Source organism: Hemiscyllium ocellatum, chromosome 3 (assembly GCF_020745735.1).
Source record: "Hemiscyllium ocellatum isolate sHemOce1 chromosome 3, sHemOce1.pat.X.cur, whole genome shotgun sequence".
NCBI lineage: Eukaryota > Metazoa > Chordata > Chondrichthyes > Orectolobiformes > Hemiscylliidae > Hemiscyllium > Hemiscyllium ocellatum.
The window spans coordinates 69,547,136-69,564,321 of NC_083403.1; the positions used below are offsets into that span (position 1 = coordinate 69,547,136).

The 17,186-nt window shown below is 42.6% G+C and overlaps 1 protein-coding gene across 2 annotated transcripts in view; it reads right to left on the minus strand.

Annotated features, from left to right (window-relative positions):
• cep85l (centrosomal protein 85, like) overlaps positions 1-17,186 on the minus strand; it is a 289,277-nt gene that overhangs the window by 213,090 nt on the left and 59,001 nt on the right. For both annotated transcript variants that reach the window (XM_060850775.1, XM_060850767.1), the window contains exon 2: positions 70-231. In XM_060850775.1, coding sequence (XP_060706758.1) covers positions 70-231 — 162 coding nt within the window. The remainder of the gene's footprint in view (positions 1-69; positions 232-17,186) is intronic.

Genomic DNA, 17,186 nt, shown 5'->3' on the forward strand with positions numbered 1-17,186 from the left:
TTCCTCAGAACCATCAATACACATTAAAGCAAACAATTTACGCTCAGCTAGTTCAGAATTTAACCCCACCTTCTATGCTGTCTGAACTTGAAGTGCCTATTCCAGTGTCTCCACTATCGGAGGTAGCGCTGAATCTTCTGTTGGCGTTATTTCGGACACTAGTCAGGAGTGTAGGGGCCCTCCATACTGCTTCACAACCTGGAACCCATCCTGTAGGTGGGACATCAGGGCCTGCACAGTGACAAATCCAACCATATGTTAAAATGCTAAAAGACCTTATCTTGTAAATAGTTAACATGAAGAAATATATCATTAAAACAAATTGTCCTCAAATACTTCTCCTGCACATCATTTGGTATTTTTAAAAATTCATATCCAATTCTTCCCAAAATTTCCCCATCATATCACTTTAGTTTCTAGTTAACATAAAAAGCCTGAGCCAGGACATTACATTTAAAGATCAGGACGGCTGCATTCTTGCATGTGTGTAATGATGCCCGTTCCCATACTAGAGTAGGTAGGCCAGCATCAAAATTAACAGCCTACCTCCCAGTTTTGAAAAGATTCATTAACAAGTACGGAGGCTTTGTCACAAGCCAAGTGACCCAAATACTACACTGCCCGGGCTGGAATAGATATTTTGAGTCAATATGATAGACATGTTACTATGTACAGGAGTAGGTCAGACCTGAATCCAGGTCTCCTGTCTGAAAGGTAGCGATACTAGCACAGCCCAATGGAAGAATACAGTTGCTAGAAGGAAGGCTACAAGGATGTGATTTACCTCATTTGGGGTATGCTATGTACATATAAAGCTTAAGTACGTATGAATGCTATGTACTAATGTGGCAGGGAGATGGGAACCAGAGCAGTAGGTCAGCAAGTAAAATGACAAGGAGGAATCCGAGACTAAGGTCAGTAAAACTAAGAGGAAGAACAGATAGGGGAAGAAAACAGAACATAGTGGTCTGGCAGTCAGAGAAATATTTGTTTTAATGTGAGGAGTATGCTTGGTAGGGCAGATGAACTTGGAGCTTGGATTCGTACAAGAAAACTATGAGGTTATAACTATTACAGAGACTTGGTTGAGGGAGAGACAAGACTGGCAGCTTAATGTTCTGGGATTTATATGTTTCAGATGAGGTAGAGAATGTTGTAAAAGAGGTGGGAAAGTTGTGTTATTGATTAGAGAGAATATCACAACTGCACTGAGGAAGGTCACCTTGGAGAGCTCATTCAGCAAGGCCATGTGTGTAGAGTTCAGGAACAGGAAGGATGCAACCACTTTAATGGAATTGTTCCACAGGCCTCTCTTCAGCCAGTGGTTGGTAGAGGCACACATATGTGGACAGATTATGAAAAAATGCGAAAATAATGGAATCATTGTGGTGGATGATTTTAACTTCCCCAATATTGACTTAGTCTTCCTTAGTGTCAGGGGCTTAGATGGGGAAGAATGTGTTAGGTGTATCCAGAATGGTTTTCTTAAACAGTCTGTAAATAGTGCAATGAGGGAAGGGGCCATTGTAGACCTGGTATTGAGAATTGCGAGGTGATCGCAATTTCAGTGGGGCAGCATTTTGGAAACAGTGACAATAATTCTGTAAGTTTTAAATTACTTAAGAATAAAATTGGTCCTCAGATGAAAGTACTAAATTGGGGGAAGGCTAACTACCATAACATACAGTCAGGAACTAGATAATGTAGACTACAGGCAGCTGTTGACAGTAAACCATGTCTGTTATGTGGGAATCTTTTAGCAACAAGATGGTTAGCGTTCAAGAGCAGCATGTTCCTATGAAAATGAAGGATAAGAATGGCAAGATTCAGGAACCCTGGATAATAAGGGAAATTGAGAGCCTAATCAAAAAGAAAGAAGAGAGGCACATGCACGGTTTAGGAAAGTGAAGGCAGATAGAATCCTCGAAGAATACAAAGTAAGCAGAAAACAACTCAAACAAGGAATTAGGAAGGCTAAAAGGGGCAATGAAATGTCATTGGCAAACAGGATTAAGGAACGTTCCAAGGCGTTTTATACATATATAAAGGAGAAAGAAGTCGTGAAGTAATGGATAAGTTCACTCAAGGGCAAAGGAGGGAATTTATATATGGAGCCAAAGGAAGAGAGTGAGGTCTTTAATGAATACTTTGCATCAGTATTCACAAAGAGGGACATGGTGGATGGGGAGTCTTGGGAGGGGAATGTTAATGTATAGAGGAGACGTTGGGTGGGCTTTAAAAAGCATTTAGTTCGACAAGTCTCCAGGATCTGATAAGATATATCCCAGAATGCAGAGAGAGACAGGTGAGGAAATTGCTGCGGCCTTATACAAAATCTTTGTATCCCCTTAGTCACAGAAGATGTCCCATAGGACTGGAGAACAGCCAACTTTATTCCTTTGTTTAAGGGCAACAGAGATGATCCAGGAAATTACAGGCCAGTGAGCTGTATGTCCATGGTAGGGAAATTATTGAAGAAGATCCTAAGATATGTGATTTACTCACATTTGGAAAAATATGAACTGACTGACAATAAGCAGCATGGCTTTGTTGGGAGGGGGGGGGGGAGGGAGGTCATGTCTCACAAATTTGATTAAGTTTTTCGATGACGGCAGGGTGGTAGATATTGTCTATAAGGAATTTAGCAAGGCCTTTCACAAGTTCCCTCATGGCAGGTTAATACAAAAGGTGAAGTCACATGGATGGCATGGTGGCACAGTGGTTAGCACTGCTGCCTCACAGCGCCAGAGACCCGGGTTCAATTCCTGACTCAGGTGACTGTGTAGAGTTTGCACATTCTCCTTGTGTCTGCGTGGGTTTCCTCCAGTGCTCTGGTTTCCTCCCACAGTCCAAACATGTGCAGGTTAGGTGAATTGGCCATGCTAAATTGCCCCTAGTGTTAGGTGAAGGGGGTAAATGTAGGGGAATGGGTCTGGGTGGGTTGCGCTTCAGCGGGTCGGTGAGGACTTGTTGGGCCTGTTTCCACACTAAGTAATCTAATGATGGAATTGATGGTGAGCTGGGAAAATAGATACAGAACTGGCTTAGTCACAGAAAGTTGCAGTGGAGGGTGCTTTTCTGATTGGAGAACTATGACCTATGGTTTTCAGCAGTGATCAGTTCTGTGATCCCTGTTGTTTATTTGGGAAAAATGTAGGTGGCCTGATAAATAAGTTTACAGAGTACACAAAAATTGGAGAAGCTGAAGATAGTGAGGAAGATTGCCAGAGGATATAGAAGGATATAGATAGGCTGGAGACCAAGGCAGAGAAAATGCAGATGAAGATTACTCTGGTTAAATGTGACATGATGGATTTTGGAAGATCTAATGCAAAAGGAAAGTATCCAGTAAATAGTAGAACGCTTAGTAACATCAACATACAGAAGGATCTAGATGTACAAGTCCACAGTTCCATGAAAATGGCAACACAAGTTGATAAGGTGGTCAAGAGGGCATATTCTTTCATCGATTGGGGCATTGAATATAAAAATTTGTAAGTCACGTTGTAGCTGTATAGAACTTTAGTTGGGTCACATTCAGAATATTGTGTACAGTTCTGGTCGCCACACCACAAGAAGAATGCGGAGACTTTGGGAGAAGGTACAGAAACACTTTGCCATGTTTGGAGAGTATTAGCTATGAGGAAAAATTAAACAAATCTTGTTTGTTTTCACATGAATGTCAAAGGATGAGAGGCGATCTGGTAAAAGTTTAGAAAATTGATAGGCATGGATAGAGTGGGTATCAGAGTCTTTTTCCCAGGGTAGAAATATCAGTTACTAAGGAACATAGGTTTAAGGGAGGAGGGGGTAAGTTTAAAGAGGATATGAAGGCAAGTTTGTTACACAGAAGATGAAAAATGCCTAGAATGCACTGCCAGAGGAAATGGTGGAGGAGGAAACAATAGCAATGTTTAAGAGGCATCTTGACAGACATAGGAATATACAGGAAATAGTAGGATATGAACCCATGTAGAGGCAAAAGCTTTTCAATTTAGAAATGCATCATGTATTGACACAGTCTTGGTGGGCTAAAGGCCTTGTTCCTGTGCTGTACTGTTCTTTATATCAGAGGAACCTTTCGTCAACCTAAATAATGACATCCTGCCTTTGTGCCTCTCTCCACGGTCACTGACACCCATCCAGCCTATGACACCTAGAATCACGGGGACTGCAGAACCCTTCAACTGTAACTCCTCCCCACACATGCCCCACCGCCCCCATCTCACTATATTTATTGCTTTGATCTTTTTCATTACAGCAAGTGGAAAAATCACTCCATGAGCAAATCCTATGTATGTCTTTGACCTGCCTTTTTGTAGCATGATGACTGATACTCAGCATAGCATATCTCGATCTTTTTTTGCACAGAATAAAGAACATTACTGCGTAGTACAAGCCTCTGGCCCTCAATGTTGCTTCGACTAGTGGAACCAATCTGAAGCCAATCTATCCTACATTATTCCATTTCCATCCAAATGTTAATCCAATGACCATTTAAACGCCCTTAATATTGGTGAGTCTACCACTGTTGCAGGCAGAGCATTCCATGCCCTTACTACTCTCTGAGTAAAGAAATTACCTCTGACATCTGTCATATATCTATCAGCCCTCAATTTAAAGCTATGTCCCATTGTGCTAGTCAGCACCAACTGAAGAAAAAGGGTCTCACTGTCCACCTTATCTAACCCTCTGGTTATCTTATATGTCTCAATTAAGTCACCTCTCAACCTTCTTCTCTCTAAAGAAAATCACCTCAAGTCCCTCAGCTTTTCTTCTTAAGACTTTCCCTCCATTCCAGGCAACATCTTAGTAAATCTCCTCTAAACCCTTTCCAAAGCTTCCACATCCTTCCTATAATGCAGTGAACAGAACTATACGCAGCTGCACCAGAGTTTTGTACAGTTGCAACATGACATCATGGCTCCGGAACTCAATCCCTCTACCAATAAAAGCTAACACAATGTATGCCTTCCTAATAACCCTATCAATTTGATGGCAACTTTCAGGTAGCTACGCAGATGGACACAGAGATCTTTCTGCTCATCTACTCTGTGTAAAAAGTGAGGTCTGCAGATGCTGGAGATCAGAGCTGAAAATGTGTTGCTGGTTAAAGCACAGCAGGTCAGGCAGCATCCAAGGAAGGGCTCTGGCCCGAAACGTCGAATTTCCTGTTCCTTGGATGCTGCCTGACCTGCTGTGCTTTAACCAGCAACACATTTTCAGCTGCTCATCTACTCTACCAAGAATCTTACCATTAGCTCAGTACTCTTCATTCTTGTTGCTCCTCCCAAAGTGAATCACCTCACATTTTTCCACATTAACCTCCATTTGCCACCTCTCAGCCCAGCTCCGCAATCTATGTCCCTCTGTAACCTGCAACATCCTCTGGCACTATCCACAATTCCACCAATCTTAGTGTCATCCATAAATTTACTAACCCATCCTTCTACGCACTCATCCAGGTCATTTATAAAAATAACAAACAGCAGTGTCCCCAAACATATCCTTGCTGTACACCACTAGTAACTGAACTTCAGGATGAACATTTCCCATCAACCCACCACTTCTGTCTTCTTTCAACCAGCCAATTTTGGATCCAAACCGCTAAATCACCCTCAATCCCATGCCTCTGAATTTTGTGCAATAGCCTACTGTGGGGAACCTTATCAAACCCCTTATTGAAATCCATATACACCACATTAACAGTTTTACCCTCATCCACCTGTTTGGTCACCTTCTCAAAGAACTCATTAAGGTTTGTGAGGAATGATCTACTCTTCACAAAATCGTGTTGACTATCCCATGTCAACTTATTCCTTTCTAGATGATTATAAATCCCATCTCTTATAAGTTTTTCAAACACATTACCCACAACCGAAGTAAGGCTCTCTGGTTTATAATTACCAGAGTTGTCTATAATCCCCTTCTTTTAACAAGAGGATAACATTTGCAATCCTCCACTCTTCTGGCACTACTCCTGTGGACAATGATGACATAAAGATCAAAGCCAAAGGCTCTGCAATCTCTTTGCTGGCTTCCCAGAGAATCTGAGGATAAATCCCATCCGGCCCTGGGGATTTATTGATTTTCACACTTTCCAGAATTGCTAACACCTCCTCCTTGTTAACCTCAATCCCGTCTATCTAGTTGCCGATATCTTAATATTCTCCTTGACAATATTGTCTTTTTCCTGTGTGAATACGGATGAAAAATATTCATTTAGCGCTTCTCCTATCTCCTCAGATTCCATACACAACTTCCCACTACTGTCCTTGATTGGCCCTAATCTTACTCAAGTCATTCTTTTATGCCTTTTACACCTATACAAAGCTTTAGGGTTTTCCTTGATCCTATCCACCAACAACTTTTCATGTCCCCTCCTGGCTCTTCTTAGCTCTCGCTTTAGATCTTCCTTGGCTAACTTGTGACACTCAAGCAGCCTAACTCAGCCTTCACGTCGCATCCTAACATACGCGTTCTTCTTCCTCTTGACCAGAGATTCAACTTCTTTAGTAAACCACGGCTCCCTCACTCAACCACTTTCTCCCTGTCTGACAGATACATATGTATTAAGGACATATAATAACTGTTCCTTGAATAAGCTCCGCATTTCAGTTGTGCCCATCCCCTGCAATTTCCTTCCCCATCAAATGCATCCTAAATCTTGCCTAATCACATCAATAATGAGCTTATTAGTGGGTGAACATTTTGGTGATGGTGACCACAATTCTGTGACTTTCACCTTGGTTATGGAGAGAGATAGGTGCGCACAACAGGGTAGATTTTACAATTGGGGGAAGGGAAATTACGATGCTGCAAGACAGGATTTGAGGAGCATAAATTGGGAGCATAGGCTGTCAGGGAAGGATGTGGTGGAAATGTGGAACTTTTTCAAGGAGCAGATACGACGTGTCCTTGATATGTATGTACCTATCAGGCAGGAAAGAAATGGTCGTGTGAGGGAGCCTTGGTTGACGAGGGAGTTTGAATGTCTAGTAAAGAGGAAGAAGGAGGCTTACATAAGGTTGAGGAAACAGGGTTCAGACAGAGCAGTGGAGGGATACAGGATAGCCAGAAGGGACCTGAAGAAAGGGATTAGGAGAGCTAAGAGAGGGCATGAAAAATCCTTGGCGGATAGGATCAAGGATAACCCCAAGGCATTTTATGCGTATGTGAGAAACATGAGAATGACGAGAACGAGGGTAGGTCCGATCAAGGACAATAGTGGGAGATTGTGTATTGAGTCAGAAGAGATAGGAGAGGTCTTGAATGAGTACTTTTCTTCAGTATTTACGAACGAGAGGGACCATATTGTTGAAGAGTAGAGTATGAAACGGACTGGTAAGCTAGAAGAGATACTTGTTAGGAAGGAAGATGTGTTGGACATTTTGAACAACTTGAGGATAGACAAGTCCCCCGGGCCTGACGGGATATATCCTAGGATTATGTGGGAAGCAAGAGAGGAAATTGCAGTACCGTTGGCAATGATCTTTTCGTCTTCACTGTCAACGGGGGTGGTACCAGGGGACTGGAGAGTAGCGAATGTTGTGCCCCTGTTCAAAAAAGGGAATAGGGATAACCCCGGGAATTACAGGCCAGTTAGTCTTACTTCTGTGGTAGGCAAAGTAATGGAAAGGGTACTGAGGGATAGGATTTATGAGTATCTGGAAAGACACTGCTTGATTAGAGACAGCCAGCACGGATTTGTGAAGGGTAGGTCTTGCCTTACAAGTCTTATTGAATTCTTTGAGGAGGTGACCAAGCATGTGGATGAGGGTAGAGCAGTGGATGTAGTGTACATGGATTTTAGTAAGGCATTTGATAAGGTTCCCCATGGTAGGCTTATGTGGAAAGTCAGGAGGCATGGGATAGAGGGAAATTTGGCCAATTGGATAGAAAACTGGCTAACCGGTCGAAGTCAGAGAGTGGTGGTAGATGGTAAATATTCAGCCTGGAGCCCAGTTACAAGTGGAGTTCCGCAGGGATCAGTTCTGGGTCCTCGGCTGTTTGTAATTTTTATTAATGACTTGGATGAGGGAGTCGAAGGGTGGGTCAGTAAATTTGCAGATGATACAAAGATTGGTGGAGTTGTGGACAGTGAGGAGGGCTGTTGTCGGCTGCAAAGGGAGTTAGATATGATGCAGAGCTGGGCTGAGGAGTGGCAGATGGAGTTCAACCCTGCCAAGTGTGAGGTTGTCCATTTTGGAAGAACAAATAAGAATGCGGAATACAGGGTTAACGGTAGGGTTCTTAGTCAGGTGGAGGAACAGAGGGATGTTGGGGTCTATGTACATAGATCTTTGAAAGTTGCCACTCAGGTGGATAGAGCTTGTAAGAAGGCCTATGGCGTATTAGCGTTCATTAGCAGAGGGATTGAATTCAAGAGTCGTGAAGTGATGTTGCAGCTGTACAGGACTTTGGTTAGGCCACATTTGGAGTACTGTGTGCAGTTCTGGTCGCCTCACTTTAGGAAAGATGTGGAAGCTTTGGAGAGGGTGCAGAGAAGATTTACCAGGATGTTGCCTGGAATGGAGAATAGGTCGTACGAGGATAGGTTGAGAGTTCTCGGCCTTTTCTCGTTGGAACGGCGAAGGATGAGGGGTGACTTGATAGAGGTTTATAAGATGATCAGAGGAATAGATAAAGTAGACGGTCAGAAACTTTTTCCCCAGGTACAACAGAGTGTTACAAGGGGACATAAATTTAAGGTGAAGGGTGGAAGTATAGGGGAGATGTCAGGGGTGGGTTCTTTACCCAGAGAGTGGTGGGGGCATGGAATGCGCTGCCCGTGGGAGTGGTAGAGTAAGAATCATTGGCGACCTTTAAGCGGCAATTGGATAGGTACATGGATGGGTGCTTAATCTAGGATAGATGTTCGGCACAACATCGTGGGCCGAAGGGCCTCTTCTGTGCTGTATTGTTCTATGTTCTATGTTCTATATAATTATCTTTCCCCAACTATAATTCCTGCCCTGCAGTATTTAACTATCCCTTTTCATCGCTAACGTAAACATAACTGAATTATGGTCACTATCACCAAAGTGCTTACCTACCTCCAAATCTAATACCTGGGCCGGTTCATTACCCAGTGCTTATAACAATGTGGCCTTGCCCCTTGTTGGCCTGTTTACATACTGTGTCAGGAAACCATCCTGCACACATTGGACAAAAACTGACCCATCGAAAAGTACTCAAACTATAATATTTCCAGTCAATACATAGAAAGTTAAAGTCCCCATAACAACCATCTTGTCACTCTTACTCCTATCAAGGATCATCTTTGCTATCCTTTCCTCTACATCTCTGGAACTATTCAGAAGCCTATTCGGAGAACTCTCCTCTCCTGTTTCTAACCTCAGCCCATACTATATCAGTAGATGAGTCCTCAAATATCCTTTCAGCTACCGTAATACTAACAATGCCACACCTCCCCTCTTTTATCATCTCCTCTGTCCTTACTGAAACATCTAAATCCCAGAACCTGCATGAACTATTCCTGTTCTACCCATGTCTTCGAAATGGCTACAACATCGAAGTCCCAGGTACCAACCCATGCTGCAAGTTCACCCACCCTATTCCAGATCCTCCTGGCATTGAAGTAGACACTCCTTCCTGCTTGCGAGTGCACTCTTGCAACCTTGAAACCTTATTTCTGACCTCACTACTCTCATTGTCCTGTTCAGGTTCCCATCCTCCTGCTGAATTAGTTCAAACCCTTCCATATAGCATTCACAAATATCCCCCCCAGGATATTGGTACTCTTCTGGTTCAGGTATAGATCATCTTGTTTATAGAGGTCCCAACTACCCCAGAATGAGACCCAATTATCCAGATGTCCAGAATCCTCCCTCCTGCACCGTCCCTGTAGCCACGTGTTCAACTACTCTCTCTCCCTATTCCTTAACTCACTCGCACATGACATAGGTAACAAGCCAGAGATAACAACTCGGTTTGTTCTAGCTTGAAGCTTCCACCCTAGTTCCCTGAATTTTTGCCTTAAATCCCCATCCCTTTTCCTACTTATATCATTAGTGCCTATGTGGACCATGACTTGGGGCTGTTCCTCCTCCCCCTCAAGGATCCCAAAAGCATAATCCAAGACATCATGAACCCTGGCACCTGGGAGGCAACACACCAACCGTGAGTCTCTCTCGTTCCCACAGAATCTCCTCTCTGCCCCCCTAACTATGGAATCTCTAATGACTAATGCTCTGCTCATCTCCCCTCTTCTCTTCTGAGTAACAGGGACAGACTCTGTGCCAGAGACCCTGTACCTATGGCTTACCCCTGCTAAGTTATCCCCCCAAAACAGTATCCAAAAGGTATACTTGTTATTGAGAGGAACAGCCACAGGGATCCCTGCACTGTCTGCCTGTTCGTTTTCCATCTCCTGACCATAACCCATCTGTCTATTTCTTGTATCTGAGGTGTGACTATCTCCCTGTAACTCCTCTCAATAACCCCTTAGTATCGTTTTGATTTCACTGAACTACATGTGGATACAAATGACTTGGAGAATTTTCTGAGCTGAATTAATAACAATGGATATATTCATCGTCTTTGGCCTATCCTACCAATTGTGTTATTTCAACAATCCATGTTGATTTAACACGTACATGGTTGTATGCACTGTAACCTATGTGGCTGGTTTCTCAAATATTTTAGTTCCGTTAACAAGTTAAAAGAAATAGTTTGTGTACACAGGATCCTAGGATTGAGAGAAAGACCCATAGGGCTGGAATTTTCCATTTCAATACAGGGCCAATCCACATTAGCCAGGTTTTTAAAATGATGGGCGGAGCCTGATTCTTGGATCTCATCAATAAAATGTCTGAGCAGCTCTGAATCAGAAAGGAGATCATGAATTTCTGTCCAACCACCAAACATTGCTGGCCCCATTACAAACTGTTCAGCCTCAAAAGAAGAAATGTATCCAGTTGTGGGCACCACATCTTTGGAGGGATAGGAAGGAGTACAGAGATTGGAGAAAATACGAATGATTCTAAGGATGAGGAACGTAAGTGAAAGATAGATTTGAAAAGCTGCAGTACTAGAGAAGAGAAGGTTGAGAAGGAATTTGTTCAAGGTGTGCAAATGAGGAAGGGTTGGGATGAAATAACTTGGGGAGAAATTGTCCATTGGCAAAAGGTTGAAAACTAGCAGGCACAGATATGAGCTGAATAATAACATAATCAAAGATGACATGAGGGAAAACATACGTTTTATGCCGCAACATTTAGACGCTGGAATATCCTGACAAAAATTGACAAAGGTCGAATCAATCAATTTAAACATGACATTAGATAAATTATCTAATGAGAAAAAAAATTACAGGGTTATGGGAAGAAGTCTGGGGACTGTGATAAGCTAAGTCACTCTCCCAGATAGCCAACACAAGCCAAAAGGTCTCCCTGTGTATTGTAAGAATGACACAATTCCATTATTTTGTGCGAGCAGTTGCATTGAAATGGCTTCCACAGTCTTTTTCCACTGATGAAAACATTAGGAATGGTAATCTATGTACTTTAGTAAACAGGATACAGGGTTAGGTGTGTTTTTAGTAGTGAGGTGAAGTAGACTACTTGTCATTTGTAAAACCTCCCCAATGTTCCTACCATATTAGATTCTTGCCCAGGCAGTGAAGGTGACCATTTCCCCATTTGTCAGATGGGAATACATTTCCACTTTAAGAGATGAGCAAACAAATCACATGACTAAGAATAAACCGATTCCTGTTTACTAAAGCAACTGTTTTCAGCCTTTGTAACTATTTCTGTGAAAGGACATCAAATGCTGATACTCTTTTGTAAATAAATTTGTTTAAAAATACTGTTTCACAAACAATATGCATTTGCACATTGTACTGTGACTTAAGGTATGGGATATAAAGTAGTAGTATACTTTTATAAAGCTTTCACAATTGAGTTAGCGGATATGAAAACAATTACAGTGATACAAAATATATAATGAAGATGTAAGGGAATGTGCTGCTCTTCCACCAGCAAAAGTCAAAACTAGAACCACTTCCCTTTCAATTGTTGAACTTATGATTTTATTGGAAACAAAACTGGCTAAATTTGGCAAAGGTTTACAATCTACATACTGGCAAAATAACAATGTGTAAGTAAAATCCGGAGACTGTTTTTCGAGTGCCATTGCATTCAGATCTTGAAATGTCATGTTACAGGTAAAGAGAGCAATCTCAAGAGGTGAGACTGGTTTCATAGAAACCAGTACTCAGTGGTGAAAATAAAAATAAATAACAAAGGGAGACTCGATATTGATAAAGGCTGTACAGTTCATGAAGGACAGGAGTGAGGGGTTACTGTTTAACATGATCACACAGCATGCTGTTTGGTATTTGTTACTATGCCCAGGACAGAAAGCAATTCTAGGGATTCAATATCAGATTCCAGGAACAATGGCCACATATTTTGAAGTGACAACTCAATTTAAGGACTTTGGAGAGGAATGGTTGATGGGGTTGGGGGTTTTTCATACTGAGAGAGAGCATAGGAGATTTTTTGAATCACTTGTAGATCATGGGCATCACTGGCTGGGCCCAGTAATTATTGCCCGTCCCAAATTGTCCTTGAGAAGATGGTGATGAGCTGCCTTCTTGAACCACTGCTGTCCACCTGCTGTGGGTTGATCCATGGAGGGAATTCCAGGATTTTAACCCAACGATAGTGAAGGAATAGCAATTTATTTCCAAGTCAGTATGGTGAGTGGCTCGGAAAGGAACGTGCAGGTGATGATGTTCCCGTGTACCTGTTGCCTTTATCCTTCTGGATGGAAGTGGTCGTAGGCTTGGAGGATTCTGTCTAAGGACTTTTGGTGAATTTCTGCAGTTTATCTTGAAGGTAGCACACACTGCTGTTACTGAGTGTTGGCTGTTCAGGGATGTTTGTGGATGTGATGCCAACCAAGTGGGCTGCTTTGTTCGGGAAGGTGTCAGCTTCTTAAGTGTTATTGGAGCTGCACCCATCCAGGTAATTGGAGAGTATTCTATCACACTCTTGACTTGCACCTTCTAGATAACAGACAGGCTTTGGGGAGTCAGGAGTTGAGTTATTCATCACAATATTCATAACTTTTGACCTGTTCTTTTGACCTGCTTTTGTAACCATTGTGTTTATGTGGCAAGTTCAGTTCAGACTCTGGTCAATGGTAGCTCCCAGGATATTGATAGTTCGGTATTTAGTGATGGTAACACCATTCAACATCAAGGGGTGATGGTTAGATTTGTCTCTTATTGGAGATGGTCATTGCGTGGTAATTAAGTGGTACAGATGTTACTCGCCACTTGTCAGCCCAAACCTGGATATTGTCTAAATTTGATCGATTGGTTGTGAGATTTCTCAACTCTGTTTATCACTTGCTGCTTCTTGTGTTGTTTGGCATGCAAGGAAACCTGTTTGGTATCTTCAGCAGATTGACACCTCGTTTTTAGGTATGCCTGGTGCAGCTGCTGGCATGCTATCCTACATTTTGATAAACTCACGTATTGGAGAAAGTTCCAAGTTTAATTTGTATTCTGACGTGATTAGTGGATTTTTTTTAAACAATAGAATTATTCCAAATTAGTCCCACTGTACTCTACTCAATTTACTTCAAATGCTTGTCCACCATACTCTTCAAATTAGTAATTAAAAACTATGGCAATTAACTTTCATGCCACTTGGCTAAGAAACAGAGAAGTAGTTGGACAAACATAAACATTGAACCAAGTAGAAAAGACTAAAATATATTGCACAATTAATGTAAGGAGGGAAGCTGTAAGTGATATCAAAATACCTTGACATCGATATGTGAGTTCAGTCTCTACAGCACATCTTAAGCTTTGCCAGAAGTCTGTCACTAGAACCAAAGTAGTTTGGGAAGATGCATAAGGGAGTAAATCATCACATGATGCAAAGCTTCCACACTTAGCTTTTGTATCTACTAGGGAACTTGTTGCATTCAGACTAGACCACTTAAAAATATTTTGCAACCAGTATGAAGTAACAAGAGGATTTTTGAATAAAGACTGTTTTTGGAGGCATTGGTAAATGACTGTTAAGATGGTATAATGTTACCTCTGCTCAGTACAAAATAGTGTCCAGTCATGATTGTGTTAGGCTCTTATAGCTGTGTTTTCCCTCCACCCTCTTATAAGTGAAAATAAAATAACTGCATAAAGACTCAGCAGCTTATGGGACAGGGGGAATTTGTTTTTCAGATGAAGCAATGTGTTTTATTTAGAGAAGGCTAGCATGGTTTTGTGTAAGAACAAATCACGTTTAACTAACATGTTTGAATTTTCGCTGAAATGTTAAAGAGGATTATAAGGATGATGTTCTGTGCATAGACTACTAAAATGCTTAACAGCAAATTCAAAGCCCACACAATAAAACAAACAGTTGCAGCAAGGTTACAAAGTGGCAGGAAACCAGCAATGGTGAAAACTGCAGGAAGGCTTGGCATTAGGGCAATTTATTTTCTTGATTTGCATTCATTACCTCGTCTTTGGTCAGTGGAACAAACAAAAAAGGAAGTGCTGGAGAAACTCAGCCAGGCTGACAACATCTGTGAAGAGAAAACCGAGTTACCTTTTCAAGTCCAGTGACCTTTCTTCAAATCCCCGGAATCCACAGCTCTTTGTTTTACTTTGGTGAGTGGGCATCGTTTTGAAATATGTCGAAGATGCAAATTTGAAAGCAATGTGAACTGTGATGGGGATACTGATAGATTTTAAGAGGTCATCGAGAGGCTGATGAAATCAGCAGAGAAGTGAAAAATGAAATTTAATCCAGAGAAGTGTGAAGTGATTCACATTGGTAGGAAGAATGAGGAAAGGCAATATAAAAGAAAGAAGTTCAATTCTTAAGGGAATGCAGGAACAGAGAGACCGGAGTATATGCACGTAAACTGAAAATGGCAAGGCAGATTGAGAAAGCATATAGTAAACTGAATCAGACTCAGGACATATAAATTAGGCAGAAGTAGGAAAAAAAAGTTGACCACTTAGAGGAAGCAATGAGAATGGCAAGTGTTCAGAATGTACTCAGGGTGGGTGGCTTCAATATCCATTATTCTTGACCTCTTTCTCATAACCTGCCTGCTGCATTCAGTATCAGTAAGAGTGATTACTGAATAATCCTTGTGGGGACAAAGACCCATCTTCATATTCCATTTACTCTCTATTGTGTTGTGTGGCATTATCATGAAGCTGAATTACTATGATCAGATCCAGCAGCTCAGGACAGAGCATCCATCTGGCACCATGGTCCAGCAGCAGTGGAATTGTACTCCAGTATAATGTGAACCTCATGGCCTTTCATATACCCCTCACCCATTACTATCAAGCCAGATGTTCAGCCCTGGTACAATGAGGAATGCAGGAGGGGATGCCAGGAGCAGAACCAGGCATAACTGAGGATGAGCTGACAACCCGGTAAGACTACAAAATTGGACTATTTGAGTGCCAACCAGTCCACGCATCAAGTGATAGACAGGGTTAAGCAACCCCACAACCAACATATCCAAACTAAGCACAAATGGTGCAGGAGGAGGCTCCACAATATCCCCACCCTTGTGTCAGTGCAAAAGATAAGGCTAAAGCATTTGCAGCAATCGTCAGGCCGGAAGTGCCAAGTTGTTGATCCATCTCGGCCTCCTTCTCTGTTTTCCCAGTATTACAGTATTTTGTCAATTCGATTCAGTCCATGTGATATCAAGAACCAGCTGGAGGCACTGGATACTGCAGAAGCTGTGGGTCTTGATAACATTCCGGCAATAGTACTGAAGACTTGTGCTCCAGAATTTGACGCTCCCCTAGCCAAGCTCTTCTAATACAGTTTTAATACCGGCATCTACCTGAAAATGTGGAAAATTGCTTAGGAATGCCCTGCACACGAAAAGCAGGACAAGTCTAACCCAATTACTGCACTCTCACCCCCCACCGCCCCACCGCGCCCACCCCCCCCCAACCCATTAGCCTATTCTTGATCAGTAAAGTGTCATCAACAATGCTATCAAGCAGCACCTGCTCAGTGATGCCCAGTTTGGGTTCTGATAAACTCATTCATCTTCATTACAGCCTTAGTTCAAACATGGACAAAACAGCTGAATACCAAAGGGGAGGTAAGAGCGACAGCCTTCGACACTCATTGTAATGTGGCCCCTAGAAGTCTGAGCAAAACTGGAATCAATGGGAATCAGGATGGGGGTTGGGCTTAAGAAGACCCCTCAATGGTTGCAGTCATACATAGCAGAATGGAAGATGGCTGTGTGGTCAGAGGTCAGATATCTCAGCAGCAGTTATCAGAGTCGGTGTCCTGGGTCCAACTACCTTCAGCTGCTTCATCAATGACATTTCCTTCAATATAAGGGCGGAAGGGGGAATGTTTGCTTTTGATTTCACAATGTTCAGCACCAAATAGTGAGTCCACCGATACTGGAGCAGCCAGTTCATATCCAGCTAGACGTGTTCAACTTTGAGTCAAACAGTATGGCACTGGAAAAGCACAGCTGGTCAGGCAGCATCCAGAGAACAGGAGAGTTGACATTTCGAGCATGAGCTCTTCATCAGGAATGTGGGGAGACTCGCTGGTTTTGCAAGTCCTGGGCCTCCTCCACTATCAGATTCTAGCCACCCGACGCCTGGAGGAAGAACGTCTCATCTTCCGCCTTGGGACCATCCAACCACATGGGATCAATGTGGATTTCACCAGTTTCCTCATCTCCCCATCCCCCCCTTATCCCAGATCCAACCCTCCAACTCAGCACCGCCCTCTTAAACTGTCCTATCTATCCATCATTCCTACCTGTCTGCTCCACCATCCAGTCCGACCTATCATCATCACCCCCCACCTTCACCTACCTATTACATTCCCAGCTACCTTCCCCCATCCCCACAGCCCTCACATTTGTCTCTCAGCCCCCTTGGGCATCCGCTACATTCCTGAAGGGCTTATGCTCGAAACATCAACTCTTTTGCTCCTCAGACGCTCACTGAGCAGCTGTGCCTTTCCAGCACCACACTTTTTGACTCTGATCTCCAGCATCTGCAGTGCACACTTTCTCCTAGGTGATTATGTCCAGCTTTGTGCTGATAGGTGGCAACTAACATTTGCATCACACAAGGGCCAGACAATGACCATCTCTAACAAGAAAGAATCTAACCCTCAACCTTTGACACT